Source organism: Bos grunniens, chromosome 23, assembly GCF_055505025.1.
Source record: "Bos grunniens cultivar Pamir isolate PY7600 chromosome 23, Bosgru_T2T1.0, whole genome shotgun sequence".
Lineage (NCBI taxonomy): Eukaryota > Metazoa > Chordata > Mammalia > Artiodactyla > Bovidae > Bos > Bos grunniens.
Genome location: NC_141187.1, coordinates 8688556 through 8715630, shown reverse-complemented (window position 1 = coordinate 8715630; position 27075 = coordinate 8688556). Strand labels below are relative to the sequence as shown.

At 57.2% G+C, this 27075-nt stretch overlaps 4 protein-coding genes across 11 annotated transcripts; 1 reads left to right on the top strand and 3 right to left on the bottom strand.

Moving 5' to 3' along the window:
• Window positions 1–7155: 7155 nt before the first annotated feature.
• Window positions 7156–11057, bottom strand: RING1 (ring finger protein 1). The gene is made up of 7 exons (XM_086371111.1): window positions 10896–11057; window positions 10679–10801; window positions 9814–9974; window positions 9499–9714; window positions 8260–8649; window positions 7807–8083; window positions 7156–7573 (listed from the first exon to the last, which is right to left on the bottom strand). The coding sequence occupies exons 2-7, from the start codon at window positions 10754–10756 to the stop codon at window positions 7472–7474; spliced, it is 1224 nt and encodes a 407-aa protein (XP_086227237.1). The 5' UTR covers window positions 10757–10801; window positions 10896–11057; the 3' UTR covers window positions 7156–7471.
• Window positions 11058–12779: 1722 nt separating this feature from the next.
• Window positions 12780–14891, bottom strand: HSD17B8 (hydroxysteroid 17-beta dehydrogenase 8). 5 transcript variants are annotated; one of them, XM_086371112.1, is made up of 9 exons: window positions 14833–14891; window positions 14459–14676; window positions 14235–14351; window positions 14006–14119; window positions 13839–13924; window positions 13662–13746; window positions 13406–13448; window positions 13177–13251; window positions 12780–12973 (listed from the first exon to the last, which is right to left on the bottom strand). In XM_086371112.1, the coding sequence occupies exons 1-9, from the start codon at window positions 14876–14878 to the stop codon at window positions 12957–12959; spliced, it is 801 nt and encodes a 266-aa protein (XP_086227238.1). In that variant the 5' UTR covers window positions 14879–14891; the 3' UTR covers window positions 12780–12956. The 5 variants fall into 5 exon arrangements, 3 of the variants coding, with proteins under 3 accessions (XP_086227238.1, XP_086227239.1, XP_086227240.1); XM_086371113.1 differs by having other exon boundaries at window positions 14027–14119; XR_015152966.1 differs by lacking the exon at window positions 13839–13924.
• Window positions 14892–15091: 200 nt separating this feature from the next.
• On the bottom strand, window positions 15092–19591 carry SLC39A7 (solute carrier family 39 member 7). 2 transcript variants are annotated; one of them, XR_015152965.1, is made up of 8 exons: window positions 19543–19591; window positions 18820–19234; window positions 18562–18730; window positions 18351–18404; window positions 18053–18217; window positions 17764–17904; window positions 17011–17557; window positions 15092–16492 (listed from the first exon to the last, which is right to left on the bottom strand). XR_015152965.1 is itself a non-coding variant. In XM_086371110.1 (8 exons), the coding sequence occupies exons 2-8, from the start codon at window positions 19228–19230 to the stop codon at window positions 15681–15683; spliced, it is 1410 nt and encodes a 469-aa protein (XP_086227236.1). In that variant the 5' UTR covers window positions 19231–19234; window positions 19543–19591; the 3' UTR covers window positions 15092–15680. The 2 variants fall into 2 exon arrangements, 1 of the variants encoding a protein (XP_086227236.1); XM_086371110.1 differs by having other exon boundaries at window positions 15092–15953; window positions 17361–17557.
• Window positions 19592–19788: 197 nt separating this feature from the next.
• RXRB (retinoid X receptor beta) lies at window positions 19789–26556 on the top strand. 3 transcript variants are annotated; one of them, XM_086371108.1, is made up of 10 exons: window positions 19789–20237; window positions 20888–21135; window positions 21635–21791; window positions 22135–22314; window positions 23436–23608; window positions 24154–24283; window positions 24495–24627; window positions 24743–24834; window positions 25153–25258; window positions 25369–26556. In XM_086371108.1, exons 1-10 carry the CDS (start codon window positions 20006–20008, stop codon window positions 25514–25516), a joined length of 1599 nt encoding a protein of 532 aa, XP_086227234.1. In that variant the 5' UTR covers window positions 19789–20005; the 3' UTR covers window positions 25517–26556. The 3 variants fall into 3 exon arrangements, with proteins under 3 accessions (XP_086227234.1, XP_086227233.1, XP_086227235.1); XM_086371107.1 differs by having other exon boundaries at window positions 19809–20237; window positions 24731–24834; XM_086371109.1 differs by lacking the exon at window positions 19789–20237 and adding an exon at window positions 20360–20503 and having other exon boundaries at window positions 24731–24834.
• Window positions 26557–27075: the final 519 nt, after the last annotated feature.

The following is a 27075-nucleotide window of genomic DNA, read 5'->3' as shown; positions in this document are numbered from 1 at the left end:
TTGTTTTGACTCTTTTTTGGCCATTTACCCTTCTACAAAAATTTTAAGAACAGCTTGTTAAATAAAATATCTATCTAGTACAAATAGAACTGTACTAGATTTACAGACCTGAGGAAAATGATCAATTTTATATTGAAGTTTCCTCTTCATGAGCATGGTGTACTTTTCTTTTCTGGGGGGTCTTATTTTCATGTTCTCCAAAAGAGTTTTATAATTTTGTTCATAAAGATCATGCACATATCTTGTTATATTTATTCCTAAGTATCATAAATTTTATTGCTATTACTAATGATATTTTCTTAAAACACAATCTTCTGTTTATTGCTGTTGTATAGGCATATTGGTGTTTGACTATTAATCTTGCCTCCAGAAAGCCATGTGCTAGTTTTTGTTTGAGGGTTCTCATAAGTTTTCTTTGTAAATAGGCAATCATCTGTGTACAGTGATGGCTTTCTTTTTTTTTTTATTGTGTCAGTTCAGACCCCGCATCTCGCCAGCACAAGTTGAGTAAGAACAGTAAAAACTAGGATCTGTGTATTAATGTTGGAAGTTATTTTCTATTCCTAGTTAGCTAGATTTGTTTTTAAAATCAATAGTATTAAACATTTTCCTGTGCATTCTCTGTACCTATTGAGATAACCATATTTTTTCCTTTTAATAAGTCAATATTGTAAATATCATTAACAGATTTTTAAGCAGACCATCCTTGTACTCCTGGAATAAACACTGCTTAGTCACATAGACACACATGCATATATACATGTACTTGCATAAACTCCGCTGGACTCGGTGTGCTAATATTTTATTTAGCAATATTTTATTTATTTTATAGGATTTTCACTCCTATAAGTTCAGTTGGTCCTCTTTTTCCATTATCTAAGACAGTCTATGTAAATAAATACACAGTTCCTTCAAGAGTTAGCAGAATAATACTTACACAAACCATTTGGGTAGTGTGTGTGTGTGTGTGTGTACGCATACATAAAATTTCCCATTCAATTTATTAGGATTTATAGATCTGTTAGGCTTTCTATTTCTTCTTGGGTCAACTTTGGCTGCCTTTTATCTAATTTGCCTACCTCTTCAGGATCAAGATCTCATCTGTCCCTGGGGGGCTGATGAACAGCCCTTAGTTAACAGAACCAGTTCCTTCCCTGCCCCCTCCTTGGAACTGTAGCTACAGGCAGCTCACTGGTTTTGAGTTTCCTCTTTGTTTTTGGACCAAGGATTTTACTTTCCCTTTGAGAACTCAGTCATACATTTAATTTTTTTTTTTTTTTTACTTTTAATCTAGTATTTCTAGGTGATGGTGCTTTCAGATTTTCCAGTTTCTCCATCTTGCTTGATTCTGATGTTCCCATTTTACAGATAAGAAAGCTAGGGTTCAAAGTGGTTTAAAAGTCAGCTGAAGGTCACATCACTAATACTTTTACCCAGTTATTGAATCCAGATTTCTGGTTCTGAATCCTCTCCTGTTGCCACATTATACTGAAGCCAACCAGGCAAAACCAGGAAGGAGCATTAGAAAGTCAAAGCGGTGGTGGGGTGGGAGAGAGGCTGAAGAGGGCGTGGATATATGTATACATACAGCCCATGGGATTGCAGAGCGGCTACGACTGAGTAAGCATACACACACACAAACACAGCTGATTCACTTTGTTGCACAGCAGAAACTAACACAACGCTAAAGCAATCATATTCCAATAATTATTATTATTATTTTTTTTTAAGTTAAAGGAGGAAGGGATCTCACGGGCAAGGTGGAGAAGGCTGGAACGGGGACCCTAGGGTGGAGATGGATGATGCCAGGAAACATGCAGGAAGGAACGGTGTTGGGGAAATGAGACTTCTGGGCTGCAGCTGCTGGACAATCACTGCCTCAGTCCATTCTAAGATCCTGAAATACGCAAGCCCCTGCCCCAGATTCAGGCGTGCATGCACCCTTCCAACCGGCATTTCAACTCAGTATTCACAGTGTCCAGTTCCGGGTCCCAGGAATGCTGAGAAGGAGCAGGCGCAGTCACGGCTCCTGCCCTCAGGGAGCTTACGTTCCAGGGGAGCCAGACTCCAGTCAAATAATCCCCCCAAAATGTAGACCTGCGACCTCGCCCAGCGCCTTGGAGGAGGAGCGCGCCTCGGCTTGGGCGCTCTGAAGAGGGGAATTTAACCCGAAAGGAGGGTCTGGGTACCTTCCCTGAGGTTATGGTAAAGGTAAAGGAGCGGAGACTTAAGAATGAACAGGAGCTAACTTAGAAGAGAAATGGAAGGAGACTTTCAGGCAGAGGGTCCAGGCAGCGGGAGAAAGGAGGACGCGGCAGTGAAGCGCTGAGTGAAGGCGGGTTGAGCGGAGGCCAGCGGGGCAGACCTCCCAGAGCCTTAGCGGCCAGGTTAACGACTTGGGTCTTTAACCTAAGGTCAGTGGAAAACCATTGACTGTGCTTCAGCAAGGTGCCCCAAACCATCAGATTTGCATTTCAGAAAGGTCTGTCTCACACAGCCCTCTGCTTGTTTATTGAAGGCCTTTCCCAGCCTCTCCAGCGATCTCCGTGATTCAAAGAAGAGCCAGACTGTCCAGGTGGCGGATGGATCAGGGAGGTGGAGGGATGGAGAAGAGTGAACAGACTTGAGAGATATTATAATGGCTACCCCCGATAGGACTTGATCCTAGATTCAATACTGAGACAGTATGAACCCCTGAGATCAAATTCTTTGAAGGCAGGGGCCACATCACACACCTGTCTGTGGTACCCAGGTTGTGACATGTGGTGGACTCAACACATAATTCCTGAAATGGTGAAACTGACCAGCAGCCTCTCAAGTGATCCTTTCACTGCTAAGGTTTTTTAATCTCTTCTTGAAGTGATGTGAAGTCGCTCAGTCGTGTCTGACTCTTTGTGACCCCATAGACTGTAGCATACCAGGCTCCTCCGTCCATGGGATTTTCCAGGCAAAAGTACTGGAGTGGGTTGCCATTTCCTTCTCCAAGAAAGTTTTCCCTGACCAGGAATCGAACCCGGGCCATGGCGGTGAAAGCGCAGAATCCTAGCCACTAGACCACCAGGAAGCTGTAATCCCTTCTTATGTGTGGCAATAACCAGCTTCTCTGATACATCACTGGGAGAAATCTGCCAAGTTCTAAAGAGTATTCTTTGTAAAGAGGAAGTTAATACAAGAATGAAGGTCTACCTTATCCTAGAACATGAACAGTAAGAATACATTTATTGAAGGTGCTGCCCAAGGGGTAACTCCCCCAGCAGAAACTTTTACAAGGGTCAGTGATGACACAGCTTCCCGGGTGGTCGAGTGGTTAAGAGTCCACCTGCTAATTCAGGGGACACAGGTTCAATCCCTGGTCCAAGAAGATCCCACATGCCTCGGAGTAACTAAGCCCATGTGCCACAACTACTGATCCAGTGCTTTAGAGCCTCGACTACTGAAGCCACAGCTACTGACGCCCTGGAGCCTAGAGCCTGTGCCTGGAAACGAGAAGTCAGCTCAGTGTGCACTGCCGCTGGAGTAGCCCTAGATCGCCGCAACTAGAGAAAACCCAAGCGCAGCAACGAAGACCCAGCGCAGCCAAACATAAATAAATAAATCTTAAAAAAAAAAAAAAAAAGTGATGATGGTGCCCTTCGCAGGGCTAGGCTGGGCCCAAGGGTGCCCATCTTGAGGGATGCTCCTGGGACTCCCTGCTGATTCTTGTTCAAAACCAGTTTCCTAGCACATGAACAAGACAGTAAGCGAGTAGTCTTGTGGAAGAAGTACAAACGCCAGGAAGTGCTTGCGTTGGCCAGGGGTCTCTTGCCTGTCTTCTACACAGCCCTGTTCTACTTTTTCCACATCCAGAACCTCCCACTTTGTCCTCCAACCTCCCTTGGCTCCTTCCTCCTCTGGTCTCCATCTCCTCCATTTCCCTGCTGCCTCCCTGGATATGTGCCTGAGCCCCCGGTGCTGCTGGAAAGAGCAGCCTTTGTCTGGGCTTTATTCTTAGCAAGAAGTGTGGTGAAGCTCATAGAAAAAACCCTGACATGGCCTGTGGGGCCAGGAGAGGGCACAGGAAGATGGCCTCGTCCGATGGGGTGCTGGGTGGAGCTTTAGCTCTGGGGGCAAGAAGCACCCAGCAGCCTCTGAGGGGAGTGATGGGGCTGGTTGGGATTTTTTTGGCGACAAGGATTTTGATGGTGGGTGTTGTCATGGAGATCTCTGGGGATTCAGTTGTCTCTATAAAGTTATGCTTTCAAAAAAAATCACAGGGAATCGAATCCATCCGAGATGACAGCAGGTCCCAGGCAGCCTGGTTAAACTTCTCAGATGGAGAACAAGAGATTGAAAGTACAGATTCCTTCCTAAGAAAAACTTTTCCCAGGGGATTAGATTGTGAACTAGAAGTGAGGTGGACCGGGCCGCTGCAGTTCCAAGTCAGTTGCCTGATGTGGCGGCTCTGGCCAGAATGGGGTGCAGTGGGGAGCGTGCTGCATCATGCCCCCCATGAGGAGGCAGTCGCTCTCACTCTGTTGGGGGGGTCTGTCCCCAGGGCCCTCCTCTGTCCCTCCCACTGGGCGTGGATGGTCGCCAAGGCAGAAGGGTATTTGGAGCGAAGCCACAGCCGTGGAGGCCGAGCGAGCGGTAGGGCCTGTCTCCTGTGGGAGGGGCAGGGAAAGGGCCGCTCACTCACATGCGCCAGGCAGTGCTGGGAGGGCTGGGGCAAGCGAAGAGGAGGTCCGCAGGCCAGGCTGGACAGGGCCTCGTGGTGGGGCAGGGTTAGCTGGGGGGTGACAGCAGATGGGGGGCCGGGTGTCTGTCCTGCCTCCTCCTCCTCTGCCTGGGCCCCCAGGAGGGGGGTGAAGGTGAGAGCAGCTGCTTGTGGGGGTGGGCAGAGGGACAGAGGTGGTACAGGCAGGCTGAGCCCCGCCCCCCGCCAAGTGGGTGGCCGAGGGCCTCAGTGACTCCTGCCTTGTCCCGAGGAGCCCCGGGTTCCTGTGAGGAGTTTGCCAGGGTTTGGGCGGCAGCCAGGCAACAACAGAGGCCTCAGGGTTAGGCCTCAGCTGGGCAGGGGTCTCCTGCAGCCCTGGGCTCGGGGGCTCAGCTTCTGCACGTAGATACATAATCTGCTATGGTCTGGGGACCAAGAAGCCTGGAAACGATAAAATGAGAGGAAGAAGAGGGGAGAGAGAGGCTCCCCTCGCTCCTCCGTTCCCCCCAGGTCCCCTCCCTGGAGGCACCTTCTCTGTGAAGCTCTCCTTAACCACCCTGAAGTTTCCAGCTCTTCTTAATCACTCTGCACCACGTCTGGGACCCCTCCTGCAGGGACCACTTGTCATTCATCCTCTAAGGACCAGAGCAATCTACCACAGGGGTTCTGCATCCCCCAACACACACCCCGTGCACATCAGACTGGACAAGGAGGGTCCCGCCTTGTACACATGCGGGTCCCGCCTCACAAGGCCCTTTCTGAAGCAAGGTTGCATGGTTTGTAAGCAGCCGTCAGGGATCTGCACCACAATCTGTTATTCGCCTCCTTTCCTTTGTATCTTCTCGTTTAACGAAAGTCAAGCTTCCTTTTGTATACTTGGTGCTCACTCCGCCTCACCCACAGGTGCGGGTCAAACTGGCAGAGGCCGAAGGACTTGGGGCACTAACCCAGGGGGTGGAAGGGACAGAACTGGCACCTCCTGCACCCTCTTCCACCCACACTGGGGAAGAGAGGCGTGGGATCAGGGCTGGGAGTCACTTTTTCTTTGTTGTGGGCAAGGAAGATGTCCCTGGGGCGACAGCTCTGCCCGGCACTCACATGGAGTCATCACAGAGAAGGCAGGCCTGTGAAGTTGAGCGGCTCGGGGGCGGAGGAGGGCAGGGCGGGTGAGCGGAGCGGGAGAGGCAGAGGGCGAGGGTGGGGCGGTGGGGCCTGGGGCCCGAGGAGGGAAGGGACCGGGCGGCCGCTGCAGCTCCAGGGCGAAGCAAGAGGGCGGGGAGCAGGCTGGCGGGCGGGCTGGCTGGGGGGGCGGGGGGGCGGTCGCTGCACGCAGCCCCTGGAAGCAAAAACAAGCCGGCTTCATTCCAGATTCTTCTTCTTCGGCTCCCAACTCGGTACTCCCTCGACTCCTCCCCATCGGTTTCTCTCCTTCGAAACCCCGGGAGAGATGCCTACCTTCCTGTCGCCTTCACATCCCGGGGGCGTCTCCCCCCAGGATGCCTGAAGTAGGAGAGAAAGGCAGCCAGGATGGAGGCTCCAGGAAAGGGGAGACGGGGCTCCTCCCGGGAGGAGGAAGCCGGTGTTGTCCATTTCTGCAGGGTGAGCGGTTTCAGGGGTGGGCGCCCGGCCACCAGGGCTGCAGAGGACTCCCCGTGTCCGCCGCACAGAGGGTGGTGGGCACGAGAGGACGCCAGCGAGAAATGCTAAGCGTGCAGTGGGGTGCCCTTTGGGTCAGCAGGTCAGACCCCCAGGCTGACCCCTCCGCTAGGAGGGCCGAGGCTGAGCCAGCCGCAGGAGCTGGGGGCGCATATGGCGACAGAAACAGGAAGTGTGAGGGTCAGAGAGGCCGAAGCGCGGCCGGGGGCAGCTTTGGTCCCTCCTGGAGAGGGACCCCTCCGCAGCCCGGCGCCACACTGCCCAGATGCAGCCCCGCTCTCGAGGTGAGCGGGCAGCGAGCGCTTCACCGAACACCCCCAGCCCGCTGCTCTCAGCCACCTCTGAGACGGTGTGGAACTACAATCCTGGGTAGGGAGGCGGGGTCGCAGCCCTCCCCACCTCCGCACATTTTCTCTCCAGATTTAGAACCAGCTTCTCTGGCAGGGTCAAGGAATCATCCCCCTTCCAAACATCAAGGCCCGCCATGTCTACAGACATACCTTCCTCTCTTAAGTTACTTTTCCTGTGGTACTGACACCCCTGATCCCAGCCTGGGCATTCAGGTCACAGGGGCAAGCTTGGGAACTGACTTCACACCTCTCCACTCTTCCAGCTTCACAGATTGTTTCTATTTTCCTACGTATTTGCTGATTTGAAGATTCAGGAAAATGGGCCCTACACACCATGAATAGCCTTTGACATCTCCTCCCCATTTCCAAGACTACATGATTTCTAGGGTTCTCTCCCCAATCGTTGTTTCCATCTCCTTCTAGTACACCCCTGATAAAGAGACACAGAACCGCAGGTTTCAAAGAGGAAAAAAAGCAAATTTGTTGTTGTTGGTAGGAGGGCACAGAGGGGAGGGCTTTTCACTCTCCCCAGCATCTTGTGGACGGGAGGTTGAGGGCAATAGAAAAGGCAGCAGACGGGGGCCAAGCCCCACTCTGTACAATATAGAAGAATCTGATATAGATACTTTGTATAAAAGCCACTTGTCCTGTTTGTGTCGTCTTGCTGGCTGGTCAGGCTGGGGGGCTCTGGGGGACAAAGAAGCCAGGCAAGGGGTGGGCCAGGACTCTGGGACACCCCCTGGCCCCCATTCTCTGGCCGTCCCTTGTGGGGTCACTTTGGATCCTTGGTAGGGGCGTAGCAGAGCTCCAGTGGTCGGGACACCTTCCAGAACTTCTCATTTACCAGCTCCAGGGTCAGTGAGCCATTCAGTGTCTACAGAGGCGGCGGAAGGGGGAGCAGAAAAGTGAGATGAGACGAAAAGGACCAAAGGGAGAGGAAAGACAAAGAAACAATAAACGGGGTAAAGCGAGGACCCGGATGATGGGGAAGGAGGGACACAGAAAGGAGACAGGGATGCAGAGAAGAGGGCAGATGGGTGAGGGGGTCGGGTCTGCGGCTGCGCACCCCGCCCCCCTCCCCGCCCCCCGACACTCAGGGGCGCTCACCGTGAACGCCCCGCCCCCGGGAGCGATGTAGATGGTGTACTGCTTTTCGCTGACGCCCTCCAGACTGGGCAAGGCAGGCTCCTCAGGGCCGTCGGCTCCTCCGGCACCCCCACCCTCCCCACCGCCCCCGTCAGGTCCCGCGGTGGGGTCAGAGGTGCCCCCTCCAGGCCCTCCCGGTTCCCCCGCCTCTTGCTGCTGCCTCCGCTCGAGAGCAATGCGCAGGGCCAAGTACTTGGAGAGATGGTCCACTGTGGCATTCCCAGTGGTCTTCACATACCTGCGGTAGGAAAGGGGGCAGACTGAGGGCACAGACGCCTCAAATGGAGCAGCAAAGTGGGAGATGCGCACAGGGCCTCTGGGCTGGGGACTCTTTCTGGGTCTGGGCGAGGCCCACTCGTGATGGAGACCATGACCCTTGGTCTCTCAGTGGTCTGGGGAGGACGAGGCTCTCACCTAGTCTGGCAGTATTCTCCCTTCTCCACGAGCAGGGGGTGCGGCCGGAACACGAGCTCGATTTCTCCGCCTGGCTCTGGGGGGCTGGGAGCCCCGGGAGGGCTTGGGGGGCCCAGGGTCCCCCCTCCCAGGGTTCCTCCCCGGTCACCCGAGTCTTCAGAGCCGGCGCCCCCACCCACCCCACCAGTGCCACCCCCCCCTGTCCCTACACTGCTGCCCCCTGCACCCCCTCCACGGGGTCGCTTGGGAGCAGGGCCTGGGGCAGAGTCCGGGGCCGAGTCTGAGCTCACGTCCTCTCCATCCCCCTCTCCCTCCCCGGGCTCTCCTTCGCCCCCACTCATCGTAGTGGTCTGATCTGAGCCGGGCATCGGCCGCCTCACACGCTGGGCCCTGTGGGAGCAAGTGGTCGAAATTAGAAAGCACCAAGGATAAGGGCTTTAGACTTTAAACTTCAGAGAGTTAAGAAACCAGGGCAATCTTAACGATGATCCCTAATATTTATTCCATACTAATTATGTGCCAAGCACGTTGCCAAGTGTTTGCACTGATTGCCCCAAATTATACAAATCCTACAGACACAGATAGTTATACCATTTTTTTAATGGCTGACGAAACTGAGGCTTAGAGAGGTTAAATAATTAGTCTGAGATCATAGTCCCTTTGCCGCTCAAAGTGTGGTTCGAGGCCCAGGAGCACAGGCTTGGAGAAACAGAATCCAGGCCCAACTCCTGACCTACCGAATTAGAATTTACATTTTAAACAAAACTCTCAGGTAATTCAAATACACATTAAAGACTGAGTGATGCTGCCCTAGGAGGTGATTTAATTCCCGGCAGTGTGAACCCAAAGCTTATGCTGAAAAATCACTCTACTGCTCTAACTTCTAGAAAGTTAGAAGGTGAGGAATTAAGAACAGTGCCAGGGACTTCTCTGGTGGTCCAGCGGCTAAGACTCGGCACTCCCACTGCAGAGGACCTGGGCTGATCCCTAGTCAAGGAACTAGATTCCACATGCTATCACTAAGACCCTCTGCAGCCAAATAAGTAAGTATTAAGAAAAAAACGATAGTAGTGCTAGTTGCCAACGAAAAAGCTATGGTTCACATCCACGACCTCCAGGCATGACAGTTAGATGGTGGTCGGCGCTCACGATGCTGAGGCCTAGAAGCAGAGACCCCCAGGTGTCTGACCCGTGGCTCCGTCCCATCGCCCCGCGTCCACCTCCCTGTGGCCCCCAAACCTGTGCATGGCCTGCATGCGCAGCCCCTCCTCGATGCTGGAGCTCAGCGCCTGCTGGTTGTGCAGGCGGCTGAGGCGGATGAGCACCCGGTCTTGGTGGGCCTCATACTCCTCCCGGCTGGGGTAGATCTTAGAGATCAGAGCATCGAAGTTGGGGTCTGGCCGCAGAGACCGCTTGGATACCAGCTTCTTTCGGCAGGTAGGGCACTCCTTATTCCTGGGGTGGGAGAAAGGCGGCCCTGAGCCTTTAGTCACAGGGGACAGAGGCCCCACTCTCTCCCTCTGCCCCCAACCTCAAACACGTCCCTCCTGTTACCCGCTACGCAGTGCCGTGACGATGCAGTCAGAGCAGAACCGGTGGAGGCACTCCTTGGTTGTCATGGTATTCTTCAGCATGTCCAGGCAGATGGGGCACATGAGCTCTGAGTGCAGTGACCGGGGGGAAACCGCAATCTCGGTGCCATCCATGATGGCTTCCTGGAGACGGCAATGAGTGGAAAGGTGGTGGTGTAAAGAGGTAAAAAGGATCTTAGAAACAACTGGTTCATGAAACTGTTGTCTTGAGAAATACAGTGAGATGGCAGAATCTGGGTATCCCATTTGGCTATTTGAGGAAGAGAGAAATCCTAAGAGTAGATGCTTTGAAATAGGATCATCTGAGGTTTGGCGATAGGCCTGGAGATGGGCACGGCACAGATTTTCCTTCTAGGAAAGACTTAAGTCAACAGAATCTCTTCCAGTTCGGTCCTGGTACTGCCTATATCAGAATCCCCTATGGTGCATGCTACAAACGCAGAGTCTGGGGTCCCATCCCATTACTGTTAGTGGCGAGGGGAGGGGGGGCGGTGTGTGTGTGAGATCCGGCCCAGAATTCCATTTTCAATGAACTCCCAAGGGGAGTAGTAAATGCACTGACTTATGCGGAACTGAAGACTAGGTAAGTTAATTTCAGCCTGTTTACTATCTTTCAAGCGAAGACAATAATACTTGGCTCTACCTCTCTGGCACGTCAGTTTTGAGGATTAAACGAGCTAAATGTGAAAAGTGATTCCAAAGCAGGGCAGGGAGTGAGAAGCTGGGCAGAAAGGGGCCAAAAGTGGGAAAGAGGCTGTGAGAAGGGGGTCTGCGGATGGAGCGGTCTAGTGAAAGGCAGTAAGTTGCAGTTGGAGAACCCCTGTCACCTGCGGGGTCCGGTGGAGCTCATACAGGCTCAGTTCCCACGTTTTGCTGGCGTTCTGGGCGTTCGCCGGCGTCGTCATGGTGACCGCACCAGGGCTGCCCTGCCGCCGCGCCGGAGAGGTGGGCTGGCGGATGGGGGAAGGGTGTCAGGGGGCCCGGCCCTCGCGCGGACCCCGCCCTCGAGGGCTCCCCGCACCGCGCCCCCGCGCGGCCCCTCACCCAGGTCCCGCCGTCGGCGCCCCAGCTGCCGCAGCGCCGCTCCCGGGGCCGGGCTCCCCGGCCGAGGCCGTCCGGTCCCCAGCCGCCACTCAGACAGCAGCTGGCGCCGCCGCCGCCGCCGCCGCCATGGCCCGGGCGCTGGGCCCTGCGTCACTTCCGCCCGCCCGCGCCCCCCCCGGCGGCGGGGACGTCACCCGGAGGCGCGCGCGGGTGGCAGCGCCGTGGACGCCGGTCCCCCGCCACCGCCGCCGCCATGGTCCGGGCGCTGGGCCCTGCGTCACTTCCGCCCGCCCGCGCCCCCCCGCCCGGCGGCGGGGACGTCACCCGGAGGCGCGCGCGGGTGGCAGCGCCGTGGACGCCGGTTCCCCGCCCCCGGGGCCCGCGCCGCGCGGGGACCGCGCTCCTGTCCCCGGGCTGGGGCCGTCCCCTCCCCGAAGCCCCCGTGGAGGCCTCCGCTCCGCAGGGCTGGGCCTGGTGTCGCTGAACCCCTGGGAGGGGACGGCGGGCGTGGGGAGAGGGGCCGCCTCCCCCCGGCGGCTCTGGGGGCCTGCGTGCCCGCTTCCCCCGCACGGCTTCTCCGCAGTCCCAGCCCGGGATCCCCGGGCGGAGGCGGGGAAAGCCGCAGAGGAGTCTCTGCCGCTGCCGTCCTCCGGCCCCGTGAACACTGCCGAGTCCCGACTTGCCCAGGATCCCCTCCCCACCCGGGGGACCTGCGCCGCCCTCCGCCTTGGCTCTCCCTACACCCTCCGACCCGCTCTCCCCCTCGAGGTTTGGGGGCGACGGCTCGGGACGTCCAGACTCAACTCTCGGCCAGAGCTAGAGACTCGAGAATTGCGTTTGGACAATCAGGAGCCGCGGCCCGGGGCGGGGGAGGGAGGCGCCCGGGAGGTACAGGGGGATGGAGGCACCACGCGGAAGCAGGGACACACACGCACCCGCACGAGGTGGGGCCCCTCTCGGGGACCGGGTGTGCGCGTGTCGTGGCGGGGGCGGGGGGCCCGCCAGGGGCCGAATGTCTGGAGTGGGAAGCGGGCATAAGCCTCCTCCAGGACTTCGCAGTAAAGGAAGGGTCGGGGAAGGAAGAGAAGAGGTAGGGGCAGACCGGTCCCCATTGAGGGCAGGGGATGAGAGGGGTACGGGGGGCGGGGTGGGGGGAAAAGATCGTGATGGGCGTCCCGTCTCCTCCAGCCTGAACTGGGGTTCCAGGACTTGGGCTGCAACTGCCAGGGGGTGGCCTGTGTCTGGGGCAAGGCCGCAGTGGGTCCCCTCACCCCCTCCCCCGGTTCCCCCTACTTCCCTGTCCTCTCCTTCAGTCCGTGGCCAGTCCTTATGTGGGCTCCAGAGTCGATTAGCGCGGACCCCCTCCCCTTCCTCCTCCTCCTCCCAGCCCCCTCCCTTCCTTCTGCTCTCCTCCAGCCCCTTTCATCGGCTGGCCCACTCCCCTAATCCTGGCCCCCTCCCCTAATCCCCCCATCCGACCCCTGGCCGGCTGCAGCTATTGTAAGGTGGAGAGAAAGGGGAGGGGGAACTCAGAGAAAGGAGAGGGGTGGGGGAGGGCCACCTGTTCCAAGACCCCCTCTCAAGGCTAGACTGGACACCAGGATGGGACCGTGAACAAATCACCCTTGGGGACTGTAAGGACCCAGGGAATTGGGGGAAGGGACTAGGGCTACAGGATCAGTGGCAGGGGTGGGGCAGAGACCCCTCCCTCCAAAAGACCCAGAGTGTCACGCACACACAGGGACACACACTCTCGCCTCTCACACCCGGCGGCGGGGGTTGCCCTGGGAGACCAGGCAGTGAAAGGGAACAATCCTTCGCAAAAGGGAAAGGAGGGGGAGGTGGGGAAGGGTCTGAGGACTTGGACACAAGAAGAACCGGAGGTGGCAGGGAAGAGGTTTTGGAATTTATTAGGGTCACAAGCACCCCTGCCTCCCATATTCAGCATTCCTGAGCCATACACAGCCACCCCTTTTGTAGCCTGGGAACTCCGAGTCCTCATCAGCAGGAGGCCAGCAGAGCAGTGGGGGTGGTGAGCAGAGTCCAGGGTCCTTGAGGCAGTTACATGAAAAGACCTCCTGGGAGGGGCAGAAACATTTGGACAGATGTGTAGGTGGAGACAAGCCGGCAGCAGGGGAGGCGCCCACTTCTGTCCCTGGCCTCTGGGAACTCCTGCCCTGCCCTTCCCTTCCCTCGGTGGCGCCAGACTCCTCTCGTTAGCTTTCTCCTATCGTCTGGGTTCGACTTCTCTGCCCTCTTTCTCCCCACGATGGCCTCATACCAGTGACTTCCACTGATGCCCCTGTGATGTATCCACTGTCTTCAGATGCCAAGAATGCGACGACATCTGCCACATCTATGGGAGTGGAGGGGAGTGGGCAGAATCCTCACTCACAGACCCAAAGTAGCTGTCACCTCCCACCAGAATCCTCCCTAACCCCCCACTACCAATCTTGGTGAGACCCCCCCCTCAGATACCACAGACTTTGGTATCTTCATTCAGTGCTCACCCTCAGGGTTCCCCATATGTGCCATTGGGATCATTCCAGTAACCTGTAAGGAAACACTCATATGTGAGTGAAAGTTTCTTTTGTGGGTTTTCTGTAGGAAAAGGTGTGATTTTTGGGGGGGACGGGGGGCGATCTTCATTCCCTGTGCAGTTGTTGACTATCTGCTGTTTGCCTTGCACTGGGCCCAGCATCCTCTCTCTGAAGCCCAGAGAGGCTGGCCTCTGAATGGTTCTGCCCTCCACCCACAGTCTCCTACCTTGTCCAGCACTTTCTGTGGCACTTTCTGGGTCATGGGTGTTCTAATGAATCCTGGGAGGACACTGTTACAGCGGATCCCGTGTCTGTGGAAAGGAGAGTGTCTGCTGACTCCAGAAAGGACTGAACACTGACCCCTTCCTCTGACTTTTCACATGCCCCCAGGCGTCTGACCAACCGTCCAAGTTCCCGGGCTGCAGACTGGGTCAGCCCAATCACTCCAGCCTTGGATGCTGCATAGTTTGTCTGTCCCATGTTCCCCACCTATGGGTGCGCCGGAGATGTGGGATGAGTCAGGGGTCACAAGGAGGGGCTCTCCTCTCTGTGCCCACTTGACTGGCTCACCTCCTCCCAGCTCAGCCTGACCTTGCCTATGATGCTACTGATGTTGATGATGGAGCCAGGACAGCCGCTGGACACGAGGGCTTGGGCTGCAGCCTGAGTGACTAGAAAGATGCCCTGGTGGTGGAGAGGGAAAGTCACAAGGCAGGAAGGATCAGTTGGGGTGACGGTCCTCCAACTCTTTCCCCAGGCTAGAGGACCCAGAAGTCACCGGTTCAGAGGTCACCACCACCTTGAGGTTGACAGCTATGACTTTGTCCCAGTTGTCCTCAGACATGTGGAGTAGAAATTCATCTCTGGTGATGCCCGCACAGGACACAACGACAGACGGCGGGCGAGAAAAGCAGGCCTGTGGAGGAGGGGGTCGGGGGTTACACACCGAGAAACCGTGTAGAGCCGAGGGCCGTGGAGGCAACGCTATAGGGCTTTAAAAGGGCGAGGGCGTCTTGCTTTCACCTGCACTTGCTCCAGCAGGCGCCTAGCGGCCCCTGCCTCAGACACATCAGCCTGGAAGGCGGCGTGGGCTCCGCGGGGCGCCCCCTCCTCGGTCCCCGGCCCTCCCAGCAGCTGCACCGTCTCCCGCGCTGCTGCCCCGTCCAGGTCGCAAGCGGCTACGGCGGCCCCCTCAGCGGCGAGGCGCACGCTGATGGCGCGGCCAATGCCGCCGCCCGCACCTGGGACGGGAGAGGACAAGCGGGCGCGGGGTCAGAGGTCAGTGGGGCGCAGAGGTAGTAAGACCCGGGCCGGAGATCAGGGCGACTGCGCGGCCGGACGGCGAGCCCCCGACGTCACTGTGGCGCCCCAACCCGCCCGGTAGAGGAGCCCCTCACCTGTAACCAGGGCCAGCGCGGAGCGCAATCGGAGCGGAGACGCCATGACGGCCGGCGGCCAGGCGGGGCTCCACGCTGGGCCACTCCGAGCGCAGAGGGGGCGCGGCTAGCGCGAAGCCGAGCCAATCGAATCCCCGCCGGCGGCCACGGGCGGGGCCGGACCCCGCCGCGGGGGCGTGGCCAGGCGCCGCGGCTTGGGGGACCCGGGGAGCCGAGGGAAGGGAGCCCCCAACCCCCCGAAAAAGACAAAGACTGCGCGTGGAACGAAAGGTCCGAGGGCTTTATTTCCGGTCCCCACCACTCCTCTATTCAAAGTAATATAAAAGAATAGAAACAAAAAAAAATTAGGCCGTGAGATTAGCAACTAGCCGTCCCCGCCCCACCCCCCAATCACTCCCAAATCAGGTCACACGATTGACGTTTATCCCCGACTTCTGCTACTCCCTTTGTCGAGGGCTCTGGTCTTCCCTGGAGCCTCCACCAACAGGCGGGAGAGAGGGAGGTGGGCCCTGGAGAAGCCTGTGTGTGGCAGCTTGGTCCTCTGTGAACAGGTGGGGTGGGGGACGTGGGGCAGGCTGCCATGACTCCTCTCTCAGCCTTCTGGCTTTAGTCCTCAAACCCAACAACATGGTCAGCACGTGCCCAACACTATGGTCCCTCTGGGCGTCATCCTCACCCCTGCAGCCCCTGTATGCCAGATCTTGACAGCCCTCAAGCCAAAGTCACCATTTCCCTAGGATACAACTCTCTCCTTTGGTAGATGTCCCAGGCCAGGACCCCCAGCTTCCACAGACCCCTGACCTGGAGGGCTTAGAGGCTAGAGGTTTGCGGCTGGTTTACCCCCTCTCTCACTCGAGGTGGGCAATCAACACCATCATGACAACTCCCCCCAGCAGCCCCAGCACCTCCAGAAGTGACTGCAATGGTGATGCCTCCCTCAACAGCTCAGGCAACACCGACACCGTTGCTACATAGATAAAGCCACCAGCAGTGAATGGCAGAATCCAGCCAGGACCTGCGCCACCTGCAACTTCACTGCCCACTGCCCCTCCTTCAGTTAGAAGGGCACAGGCTGTGCCTGCCAGTGCCCCTACTGCCGTCAGTAGTTGCAGACGCATCGCCTGGTGGGCAGAAAAGAGAGAGAGGCACTCATCAACGTCTAAAGGTTATCAGTGGTTTAGACATGGCTGGAATGGTCTAGGTGTACATGAATTGGGTGCATGTCCTTGGAAACTAAAGAGTAAAGCAAAAAGGGGGGGGCTAGAATAGACACTTTCTGAAAGATCTTATAACAAAGAGTTCCTTTTCCACAGACCTTCTGACTCAACAGGTCAGGGTAGGGGGCACGGTGTGAAAGACCCTTATACTATTCAAATGGTTTCTGCATCACAGTTCAAGAACTACTGAACTGCAAGACAAACGTAACTTCTTTTCACTACTAGAGAATCCACTGTCGCCAATACAGGCATACCTCAGAGATACTGTGAGACCATCACAATAAAGCAAGTCACATGAATTTTTTAGTTTCCCAGTGCATATATTTGTACTATCCTGTAAGTGTGCATAGCATTATACCTACAATGTAAGAGCTAATTAAAAAATACTCTACTGATTAAAAAAGGCTGCTGCTGCTGCTAAGTCGCTTCAGTCGTGTCTGACTCTGTGCGACCCCACAGACGGCAGCCCACCAGGCTCCCCCGTCCCTGGGATTCTCCAGGCAAGAACACTGGAGTGGGCTGCCATTTCCTTCTCCAATGCATGAAAGTGAAAAATGAAAGTGAAGTCGCTCAGTCGTGTCTGACTCTTAGCCACCCCATGGACTGCAGCCCACCAGGCTCCTCCGTCCATGGGATTTTCCAGGCAAGAGTACTGGAGTGGGGTGCCATTGCCTTCTCCATCACCTAAGCCTTCAGCAAGTTGGAACAAGGCAATGGCACCCCACTCCAGTACTCTTGCCTGGAAATCCCATGGACGGAGGAGCCTGATGGGCTGCAGTCCATGGGGTCGCAAAGAGTCGGACACGACTGAGCGACTTCATTTTCACTTTTTGCTTTCACTTTTCACTTTCATGCACTGGAGAAGGAGATGGCAACCCACTCCAGTATTCTTGCCTGGAGAATCCCAAGGACGGGGGAGCCTGGTGGGCTGCCATCTATGGGGTCGCACAGAGTCTGACACGAGTGAAGTGACTTAGCAGCGGCAGCAGCAGCAACATCAAAGATCACAGATCAACGTAACAAACAATAATGAAAATGCTTGAAATGTTGCAAGAACTACCAAACTGTGACACAGATGTGAAGTAAACAAACAGTGTTGGAAGAAAGGTATCAAAAGGCTTGCTCAACAGAGGGTTGCTACAAATCTGTAAAAAATGCAGGATCTGCTAAGTGCAATACAGAAACACAATAAAACAAAGTATGCCTGTAGTACAATTTCTTTGGAACTCATGAGTGGCAGTCTGGGTTGGGGCTAGGTGAGAGAGGGTAAAGGGCTTGAGGCAACCATGTTTGGTGTACGCCATCACCAACCTGCTTTTTGCTGCAGCCAGACTGGACCAAGATGGCAAAGTCTCCGACTTCATGGGGCACCTCATGGAGCAGAACAGTCATTGTGGTCAGGATCCCCAGCCCCCGGCCCCCTCGAAATGAAGCACCAATGGCTAGACCATCTGTGAAGTTGTGTGCCAGGTCTGCAGCCAAGTTCAGGTACCCTGATACACGCAGGTCTTTTACAGGAGAAAAGGAAGATGAAACAGTTAGAGGCATTCATCACCCCTAGTCCCAGCCATGATCAGCCATTATCACATCTCCCCAAGAAACCACTTCATATCCAGCTCCAGTATTTCCCAGACACCTGCCATCACCCACAGCACTATTTCCAGCAATCCACAACTATGTCTCTTGCCCAAGCCTATGGAACCCTGGCTCTCACCTGACCCTGCTTTCTCCTCTTCAGCATTCTGAGGTCTCACTGGCCCATCTTTGGGCCTTGTACTCCCCCCTCTCCTCTTCCTCAACGCCCCTGCCTCCTTTTCTTCTTCCTCTGAGCTCTGTTTCTCCTTCGAAGAACGCTCTGTACGTGAAGAAAGGAATTGGTGTAAGCGGAGAACAAAGATCTGCCAATGTATCCTCACGAGGGTAGTCTCCCACTTCAGAACCTTAAAATGAGGAGATCCAAAGGTAGGCAATATGGCTTTCAGAAAGACTGTTCCTGGGCTCACCCTGTCTTCCATGTTCATGACTTCCATGTGTGTGACCATGAGCATGTCCATGTCCGTGACTGTGTCCATGTCCTCCTTTTACATGTCTCACAAATTTCTCCACCACAAGAAAGGCGACAATTCCACTGAGGACCCACAGTCCCACAGAGAGAATGGGGCCCTGGCCTGGGAATAGATGCATTGAGACATTAAGGGAGACGTGGATGCCAAACTCTTCCTCCCCAAGCATAGGAGAAGAACAGGAGAGAGAGACCTTCTCCAGCACCCCAACCCATGTCCCTACCCGCCCCTTCCTCACCACTGTGGGAATGTCCATGTCCTGGCTGCTCTGGAGGGTGGTGAGAATGAGGTTCTGGAAGAAAAGGGAGAAAAGGCCAGGTGAGGGAACCAAGCAAGGGGTGTGTATTTGCAGGTACAATGGAAGGTCAGGGGTCACAAAGGGGAAAGAACAGTCTTGCCCAAAGACTAAAATTCATTAAGATTTAAGGTAGAAGCGAAAGATCACTTACCCAAAGCATGAGGGATGAGGTGCAGGAAAGCATCTCCCAAGAGCCCACCAGAAGCAAAACTCAGCAAGATCTGGAGCAGAGAGCGGTGGCGAGGGGAATTTGACTCCACAGGAATAAGAAAGAGGACAAAAAATGGAGCTGCAGAGATCAGCACCGTGGCCCCCAGTGCCTGGTGAGGGAGAGTCAGGGGTTAAGAGGTGTGGGGTTTCCCAACAATACAGCATTAGCCTCCCTCTGCCCCATCCCCAGGGGACTCACATAGGCCCAGAGAGTGACAGTGTCCAGGTCCTGCTTGACGCCTGGAGCCCCAGACTCCCCAGAGCCTCCATGGCTGTGCTCATGGTCATGTCCGTGTCCTCGGTGGTGGAGGCTCTCATGGGAGTGGCCGTGACTATGTCCATGGTGCAAATCCTCGTGTAAATGTCCGTGGTCGTGACCGTGGGTATGCCCATGCCAGATGCTCTCGTGAGTGTGGCCGTGGCCATGGGCATGGCTGTGTCCGTGGTGGAAATCCTCATGTGAGTGCCTGTGGCTGTGGCCGTGGAAGTCCTCGTGCAGGTCTTCGTACAGGTCTCCATGACCCCCGTGTCCGGCCACTAGCAGCCCCAAGGCCGCCCAGGTCAGCAGTCCCACGGCCACCCAGCGGGGGGCCCCCAGGCCTCTGGCCATCACGCTGACCAGAGGGACAGAGAGAGTGACTCCACTTGGCCCTCACTTCTACACCCATGCGGGGTCCGCTTTACTCCGTCCGCGCCCACCGTCCACTTCTATGGGCCGCTCCCCCATTCCGTTCTGTCCCCACCCACATTGTTCCCGAGACTCTCTTTATCCCCGAACCCCTTCCCTGATACAGGGCCCCCGGGGCTCCGCTCTAGGCTTTGATCCTCCACTTTATGGACTCTCTGGGCTCTCGTCTCTATGACCCGCAAGGTGAGGAAAAGGGCCTGGAAAGGACAGTAGAGAAAAGCAGAGAATTCTCACCGGCTCCGGGATCCTCTCCTCTCCCGGTTTGCTCGGACGTGGCAGTCCCGCCCCTAGCTCCCGCGAGAACTGGGAAGTCCCGTTCTACCTCGGTCCCAGTACCTTTACCAATATGGCCGCACTCCGGGCTGCGGGGATGCGGGCCAGCCCTGGCGCGCATGCGCGGACGTGGAGGTTATTTGAGGGGATGCCGGGCGAGACTGGCAACAGGCGGGAGAAGACCGCCTCCTCCGTTTCCAACTGGACGAGGGGGCGGGAACTAGCGCGAAGACTTCCCGTCTATACCAAGATGGCTGCCACATTGGCGCTGTCATTTTGGTACAGGGCCGGGCGAAGCGCTTAGTTTGACCTGGTTGAAGCCAGAGTCGTTTTCTCTGGGGCTTCCTCGTGCTCGGCTCGTCCCCCCGAGCGGTCCTCGGGAATCCCTGGTGCCGCTCGGCGTCCTTACACTCTGCCGGGAGTCATGTCTTGGGCTGCGCGCCCGCCCTTCCTCCCCCAGCGGCATGCCGCAGGGCAGTGTGGGCCGGTGGGGGTGCGAAAAGAAATGCATTGTGGGGTCGCGTCCCGGTGGCGGCGGCGGCGGCCCTGGCTGGATCCCGCGGCGGCGGCGGCGGCGGCGGCGGCCGGAGGACAGCAGGCCCCGGAGCCGGAGCCGGGGGAGGCTGGACGGGACGGGATGGGCGACAGCGGGCGGGGTGAGTGAGCCCGCAGACGGGCCCGGGCGCCGAGACCCCGACGCCGGCGGCCCCTTCCCCCTCCCGGGCGCTCTCCCGGGCGCCCCCGCCCCCTTGTTTGTAAACACGCGTCCCCTCCTCCCGGGGGCCGCAGTGCCCTGCCCCCGGGGCGGGGCGGCCAGGGGGCGCTTCCGCTCTCCCAGTGGCGGCCGCCGGAGGCCCGGCTCCCCCGCGGTCCCCGGCGCAGGGCCCCAGTCCTCGAGCCTGAGGACCCTGGACGTTGGGAGGCGAGTTCCGCGCCCTCGGCGGGGTCTCTCCCCTGCACGTTCGGGCGGCGAGCTGGGAGTGCAGAGGCTGGCGGGTTCCCCCCACGTGCTGCCCCACCCACACGAGACGCGTCCGGCCTGGGGTGGCCAAATTCACTACTTGGAGCTTGCCTCCCGTCAGCTCTCCTCTCGTTTGTCAGCCCCCTCCTCCCACCACGATTAGGGGTTCAGCCCTTGTTTGGCAGTAGGCTGTCTGGACTTGGGAAGGGGTGAGATGGGGGCGCGGTGGGGAAATCAGAGAGAGAGAATGAAGTCTCCCGTTGGGTGATCCAAGACTCATTTTCTCTTTTTGTCTCTCCTGTCTCTGTGTGTCTGTGCCTGTGTGTACCCTCCCTCGCCCCCCAGACTCCCGGAGCCCAGACAGTTCCTCCCCAAATCCCCTTCCCCAGGGGGCCGCTCCCCCTTCTCCTCCAGGACCACCCTTGCCCCCTTCAGCAGCTGCGTCCCTTGGAGGTTCTGGGGCTCCACCACCACCCTCGATGCCACCCCCACCACTGGGCTCCCCCTTCCCAGTTATCAGCTCTTCCATGGGGTCCCCCGGCCTGCCCCCTCCAGCTCCCCCAGGATTCTCCGGGCCTGTCAGCAGTCCCCAGGTGAGAGGTCGTGACCACTTAACTGCCTCTCCACTTTCGTTTCCTTGTTTTCTTCCTGACCCTAGATCCTTGTATGAACTTCCCTGGTGCACTGAACTTCTAGTCTTGGCAGGCTTGTGGTCCTTGTGAAACCCCTGGCCCTTCCTGAGGTGCCACTGAGCTTTCAGTGCACGCCTCCTCCCCAGTACTACAAAAGAACCTACTATTCTTGATGTCCGTTTTGTCTATCAGTGATTTTTTTGCCTTTTTGGTCCCATCTGCCCTTCTGAGATAAAAGCCCTTTGGGGCCGCTGTGTTGCACAGTTTCAGGGGACCGTTATGTCTTATCTCTTCGGGGTTGTGCTCCAGGGGTGGCCTTTCCCAGGCACGGCAGTGTAGTGTTCTTTGTAACGTGCAGTGCAGGGCCCTGCCTAGGTGGTAGAGAATGATGTCCGTCCCCTCTGAGAGATTATCCTTCCCAATGAGTCTCCCTGTGACTTCCCTATTTCCCCCATCCCAGATTAACTCAACAGTGTCGCTCCCTGGGGGTGGGTCTGGCCCCCCTGAAGATGTGAAGCCACCAGTCTTAGGGGTCCGGGGCCTGCACTGTCCACCCCCTCCAGGTGGCCCTGGGGCTGGCAAACGGCTATGTGCAATCTGCGGGGACCGAAGCTCAGGTATGGGGCTCAGAGGACTAGCAGGAAGGAAGAGAGTGTGTGTACCACGTACCATCATCTGGGGGATTCCCAGGGGCTCGTGAGGTTTTGTTTGAGCTAGTGAACTGGGAGAGGCGTGATGAGAATTGAGGAACCTCCAGCTTAGATTTGGGGTGGGGGTTGGTCAGAGGGGGAAGGGGACTGGGCTAGGGTTTTTGAACCCTGAGAAGAATGGAACTGTATCATCCCTCACATCCTGGTTCACTAAGTTTGCTGGGGGTAGGGTGGGCAGGAGGAGGTGGACAGGAGCCCTAGTGGCCCAGGGTGTGCGTGCAGTCTCACTGTCCCTCCTCTCGTCTCACAGGCAAACACTACGGGGTTTACAGCTGCGAGGGCTGCAAAGGCTTCTTCAAGCGCACCATCCGTAAGGACCTGACCTACTCGTGCCGGGACAACAAGGACTGCACGGTGGACAAGCGCCAGCGGAACCGCTGTCAGTACTGCCGCTACCAGAAGTGCCTGGCTACTGGCATGAAGAGGGAGGGTAAGGGCCTGCCCCAGGCCTCCCCTTGTGTCCTGTGGGAGGAGGGGGAGGGAGCACTTCCGGGTCCGCCCTCTCTGGAAGGCGGGGCCCCTCTCTCTCCTCCAGAGGGCGCTGTTTCATTCATCTCTCCCATGCACATTCGCTCTCCTCCCTGGTACCCTGATCTGGTCCCTTGAGTTTCCTTCTTAATGGTTCTGCCACTCTGGCCTGAACCTCTGACCACCACCCACCCCCCTCACCCCAGGCTGGTGCTAGGATCACTTTTACTTCTCCAGGATGGTTTCTCTAGCTCCCCCTCTCTAACCGGATTAGCTTTTCTTGTCTTTGAACCCGCCTTCCACTCTGGCCTCTGTCTCCGTGGTATCTGTGTTGGCTTCTCCAAACTCTGGGACTGTGCTCTCTTAAACTGCAGCCTTTACTAAAAGACTCCCAAAACATCTTTCCTCTTTTTTCTCTCTGTTTTATCTTAGTCTGATTCTGAAATCCTGAGAGAGATGCTTTAGGGAGTTTATGTTGGTCACCTGCCTCATTTTAGAGAAGATGAGCTTGAAGCCTGGCTTTCCCAAGGTCATGCAACAAAAGAATGACAGGTCTGGGATCAGAATCCATGTCCCTGAAGACCCAGGCCCAGTGCGCCTTCTCCTGCCACTTGGTTGAGTCGGAAGAACACCAGATTTGCAGTTAGGAACACTTAGGTTTACATGTATGATGTGCCATGTATTGTGTGAACTTGGACAAACTGTTTTAATGAACTGCCTCAAAATCAATATCTTTAAAAATGGGGTCAAGAGCTCACAGGGTGGTTATAAATACTGGAATGAATGTTAAAGCACGCTTGGCATGTTTTTTAGTATGTAGAAGGCCTTCTGTTTAAATGTTAGTTTTCTGCTAATTTCTCTGTCCACCTCTTTTACTTCTTGGAGTAGTCATCTGTTCTTTCATAACTCCTGTGTCTAGACTGCCACAAATATGCCGTGGTTTCAAGTGACTTCCCCAATTTCTATAAATATCTTCTGAGTTAGGCCAGGAGACCCCGATATGGCCCTAAGGACACTTTGGAATCTCCTCACGGCTGGCTACTGACTCTCCATTTTTCTCTCCTCCTTCCCCCTCCCCCTTAGCTGTACAGGAGGAGCGTCAGCGGGGGAAAGACAAAGACGGGGATGGGGAGGGTGCTGGGGGAGCCCCCGAGGAGATGCCTGTGGACAGGATCCTGGAGGCAGAGCTTGCTGTGGAGCAGAAGAGCGACCAGGGCGTGGAGGGTCCCGGGGGGACCGGGGGCAGCGGCAGCAGCGTGAGTGCGCTCCTTCCTGCTGGGGGTGGGGGGCCGCGGGCTAGGTCTGTGCTGTCTCCTGCTCCCGTCCCTTCCCCTCACCACGACTTCACACTGCCGGGGGCTGGAAGTGCCCCCAGACATGGTCTCTCACATCTGAGGTGGGCATGGTAGCATCCTCTGTTCTCACTCCCAAAACAGCCACAGGCAAGTCCCAAATTAACAGTTGTCTTCCTGAATGCCAGAAGAGCAGGAGTGGGTTCAGAAGGGGCTTGAAGAGCTAAGGTGCTGGTTTAGTCGCTAAGTTGTGTCCGACTTTGCGACCCCATGGACTGTAGCCCCCCGGGCTCCTCTGTCCATGGGATTTTCCAAGCAAGAGTACTGGAGTGGGTTGTCATTTCCTTCTCCAGAGGATCTTCCCCACCCAGGCACTGAACCTGGGTCTCCTGCTTTGCAGGTGGATTCTTTATCAACTGAGCCACCAGGGAACTGTCCAAAGGGTTTATGGTGGGGGGTTTCCCAGTGTGCTTCAAACCACCTGTAACTCTGAGCCCTCATCCCTGCAGCCAAATGACCCTGTGACCAACATCTGCCAGGCAGCTGACAAACAGCTCTTCACACTTGTTGAGTGGGCAAAGAGGATCCCCCACTTTTCCTCCTTGCCTCTGGATGACCAGGTCATATTGCTACGGGCAGGTCAGTGACCATGGACCCCTCAGACCTCTTGTCTTTGGACCCCTCTTGGACCTCCTGACCTTCAGGGACCCCAGAGACCTTACCTTGCATTTTCAGGGAGCCAGTCTCGTTGACCTCACCCCCTCTTCTCCCCTTCCCTCAATGTGCTCTCCATCCCGTGGCCTCGTCCCTGGCCCCTGACCCTTGTGGCGTCCCCCCCCCGCCCCCCCAGGGTGGAACGAGCTGCTCATCGCCTCCTTCTCTCACCGATCCATCGATGTCCGAGATGGCATCCTCCTCGCCACAGGTCTCCACGTGCATCGCAACTCGGCCCATTCCGCAGGCGTGGGAGCCATCTTTGATAGGTCAGTGGCCCTCAGCTGGGCTGGCCTGGTGGTCGAGGGGGCGGGGCTATAGGCTGGTCCGTGTCCAAGGCTGGCTGAGCTGTGACCTTTGAGTGACCTGCAGGTCCCTCTCCAGGGTGCTGACAGAGCTAGTGTCCAAAATGCGGGACATGAGGATGGACAAGACAGAACTTGGCTGCCTGCGGGCAATCATTCTGTTCAATCCAGGTAAGAGGAGGGCTGCCCCTGTTCCTCAAGACCCAGGCAGCCTTGCAGCCGCCTCTTCTTCGGAGACTCCTCAGTTACCCAGCTGCCCCCCTCAACCTAGAAATCTCCCAGCTGACCAAGAGGAACCCACATTCGTTGAAAAACATCCCCTTTCCAGTCCCATCCCCCAGACCCTTTGTGCCCCGCTTCCCTGGCCAGGCATTTGGTGAAGGGTGTGTAGGTGGGGCCCAGAAGGAACTTCGTGTGGGCCATGTCTCCGCATTTGTCCTGGTTTGATTGGTCCTCCTTCCTCTTCCTCCTCTCTTCCTGCCATCCCAGATGCCAAGGGCCTCTCCAACCCCAGCGAGGTTGAGGTCCTGCGAGAGAAAGTATATGCATCCCTGGAGACCTACTGCAAACAGAAGTACCCTGAGCAACAGGGCCGGTGAGATAGCGCTGAGGGGCCCCGGGCCCGCACTGGGGTGGGGGTGCCACCGGGGCGTGTTCAGGGCCCGCGTGGCCCCAGCTCTTACTCAGCATCTCCCATGCCCTCAGGTTTGCGAAGCTGCTGCTGCGTCTTCCTGCTCTCAGGTCCATAGGCCTTAAGTGTCTAGAGCATCTGTTTTTCTTCAAGCTCATCGGCGACACCCCCATCGACACCTTCCTCATGGAGATGCTTGAGGCTCCCCACCAACTGGCCTGAGCCCACTCACAGACGTGCTGTTCCTCATGCTGGGGGAGGGCACAGCGGCGAGGGATTCTGGGCCTTCGGGCTGGGTGGGGAGGGACTGTGTTCCTAGAATCTTGATGGGAAGGAGGAGCACAGGGCAGAACTGAGGCCTCCAGGGGGTGTCCCTAAACCCTGCAAGGGTTTGCTTGAGGTCCCAAGTCAGAGGGACCCAGACCTGGTGGGCCTCTCCCTGCGGCGGCCTCGAGTCTCCGAGTTTGGCTCTGCCATGGTCTGGGGGGCTTTCAGAACTCCAGCCTGGAGTGGCCTCTCCTCCCCCAGCACAAAGCCCTGGCCTTGCTCCCAGGTCCTTGCTTCTTGTCGTTTTGCCTGACTCGGCATCCCCATCCGAAGAATGGAAAGAGAACTCCCGCAGAGATGGACGTTGGGGGGCAGGCCCCCCAAACTGATGGACATGGGAGGCAAGCTCTGACAGGCCTTCCTCTAACCCAGCCTGGCAGATGGGGGCTTCTCTGGAAGGAAGGGACCCTGTCACTGTCTCCTGGCCAGAGTCCTGTCTCACACTTCCCCACCTCCAGCAGTCAGACTGAAAAAGGTGGTGGTGGTGAAGGGGTGGTGGGAACCCATCTGCTATTTTTAATTTCCTCGAGGACAGAGACTTGCAGTTAGACTCAAAGAAGTACTGTACTTCCCCAGGTTGACTAAGAGATGCCAGTGGTGGAGGTGGTGTCTGGGAAAGGCAGGGGCCGGGGTGCTCTGGGTTCTCTGCGGCTCTTATGTCTGTCTTGGGGAAGGGGCCTGGGCTGAGGGCAGGGCCGGGGTGGTGAGTTGTCCTCAGGCCTTTCCCGTTTCAGCTCCCCCTGCAGCCCTGGGCTCACCCCGCAGAGCCTGGGACACTGAGTGTCAGGGCCTGATTGAGGGGAGATGGCCGGCCTGCGGAGGTGGGGTGCTGGGGCTGCATGACTTCTGCCCGGCGGCTCTTCTCTCCGGGGTTCTCTTCCCCTGTCTTTCACTCACATAAAATCGCTTTCAAATTAAAATCGCTGTTTTCTGGACCGAGGTGACTCTTGGGGGTGGGGAGGAACGCCGTCCCTGGCCGCGGGTGGGAGGGTATCCGGTGGGGCGTGCTCCCTGGACGCCGCTGCGGCCGCCGCCGTAGTTCCCTGGGGCTGGGAGGCGGGCGCGGGGGTGGGGGGACACAAGGCGCGCTTTGTGGCGAGGGAGGGGGCCGAGGGTGCGCCGGCCGGGGCGGGGCGGCCGTGGAGGAGGGCGGCCGGCTCTCAAAGGCTCCTTGTTCCCCGGCGCCCTCCCAGCGCCAGCGGGCGGCGGCGCCTCGGCTCGCTCCGGGCAGCCCTCCGGCCACGCCACGGGCTCCGGGCAGACCCGGCGCCGTGCCCGCCCGTGGGGGCGCCCTGGGCGTAGAGCGCCGCGGCCTCCTCCGGCGTTGCCCCCCTGGAGGCGGCCTCGTCCCCGAGTGACCCCGATTCCCGGACTCTGCCAACCAGTGTGGCCGCCCCCTGCCGCCCCCCTCCCCGACTGGATGCCTCTCCACCTGGGCTCCAGGACGCCCTTAC

Excerpts from the sequence above, each read along its gene's own strand:
- SLC39A7 (XM_086371110.1), bottom strand. The coding sequence starts at position 19,230 with ATGGCCAGAGGCCTGGGGGCCCCCCGCTGGGTGGCCGTGGGACTGCTG. Across the intron at positions 18,405-18,561 it reads CCTCATCCCTCATGCTTTGG|AACCTCATTCTCACCACCCT; the intron begins GTAAGTGATCTT and ends CTTTTCTTCCAG. Across the intron at positions 17,905-18,052 it reads TCATGAACATGGAAGACAGG|AGCGTTCTTCGAAGGAGAAA; the intron begins GTGAGCCCAGGA and ends CTTCACGTACAG.
- RXRB (XM_086371107.1), top strand. The coding sequence starts at position 20,006 with ATGTCTTGGGCTGCGCGCCCGCCCTTCCTCCCCCAGCGGCATGCCGCA. Across the intron at positions 21,136-21,634 it reads GGCCTGTCAGCAGTCCCCAG|ATTAACTCAACAGTGTCGCT; the intron begins GTGAGAGGTCGT and ends CCCCCATCCCAG. Across the intron at positions 25,259-25,368 it reads TACCCTGAGCAACAGGGCCG|GTTTGCGAAGCTGCTGCTGC; the intron begins GTGAGATAGCGC and ends CCATGCCCTCAG.
- HSD17B8 (XM_086371114.1), bottom strand. The coding sequence starts at position 14,878 with ATGGCGTCTCCGCTCCGATTGCGCTCCGCGCTGGCCCTGGTTACAG. Across the intron at positions 14,677-14,832 it reads CGCGCTGGCCCTGGTTACAG|GTGCGGGCGGCGGCATTGGC; the intron begins GTGAGGGGCTCC and ends CTCCCGTCCCAG. Across the intron at positions 14,120-14,234 it reads TCATAGCTGTCAACCTCAAG|GGCATCTTTCTAGTCACTCA; the intron begins GTGGTGGTGACC and ends CTCCACCACCAG.
- RING1 (XM_086371111.1), bottom strand. The coding sequence starts at position 10,756 with ATGACGACGCCGGCGAACGCCCAGAACGCCAGCAAAACGTGGGAACTG. Across the intron at positions 9,715-9,813 it reads GTCACGGCACTGCGTAGCGG|GAATAAGGAGTGCCCTACCT; the intron begins GTAACAGGAGGG and ends CTCCCACCCCAG. Across the intron at positions 8,650-9,498 it reads CGCATGCAGGCCATGCACAG|GGCCCAGCGTGTGAGGCGGC; the intron begins GTTTGGGGGCCA and ends TTGCTCCCACAG.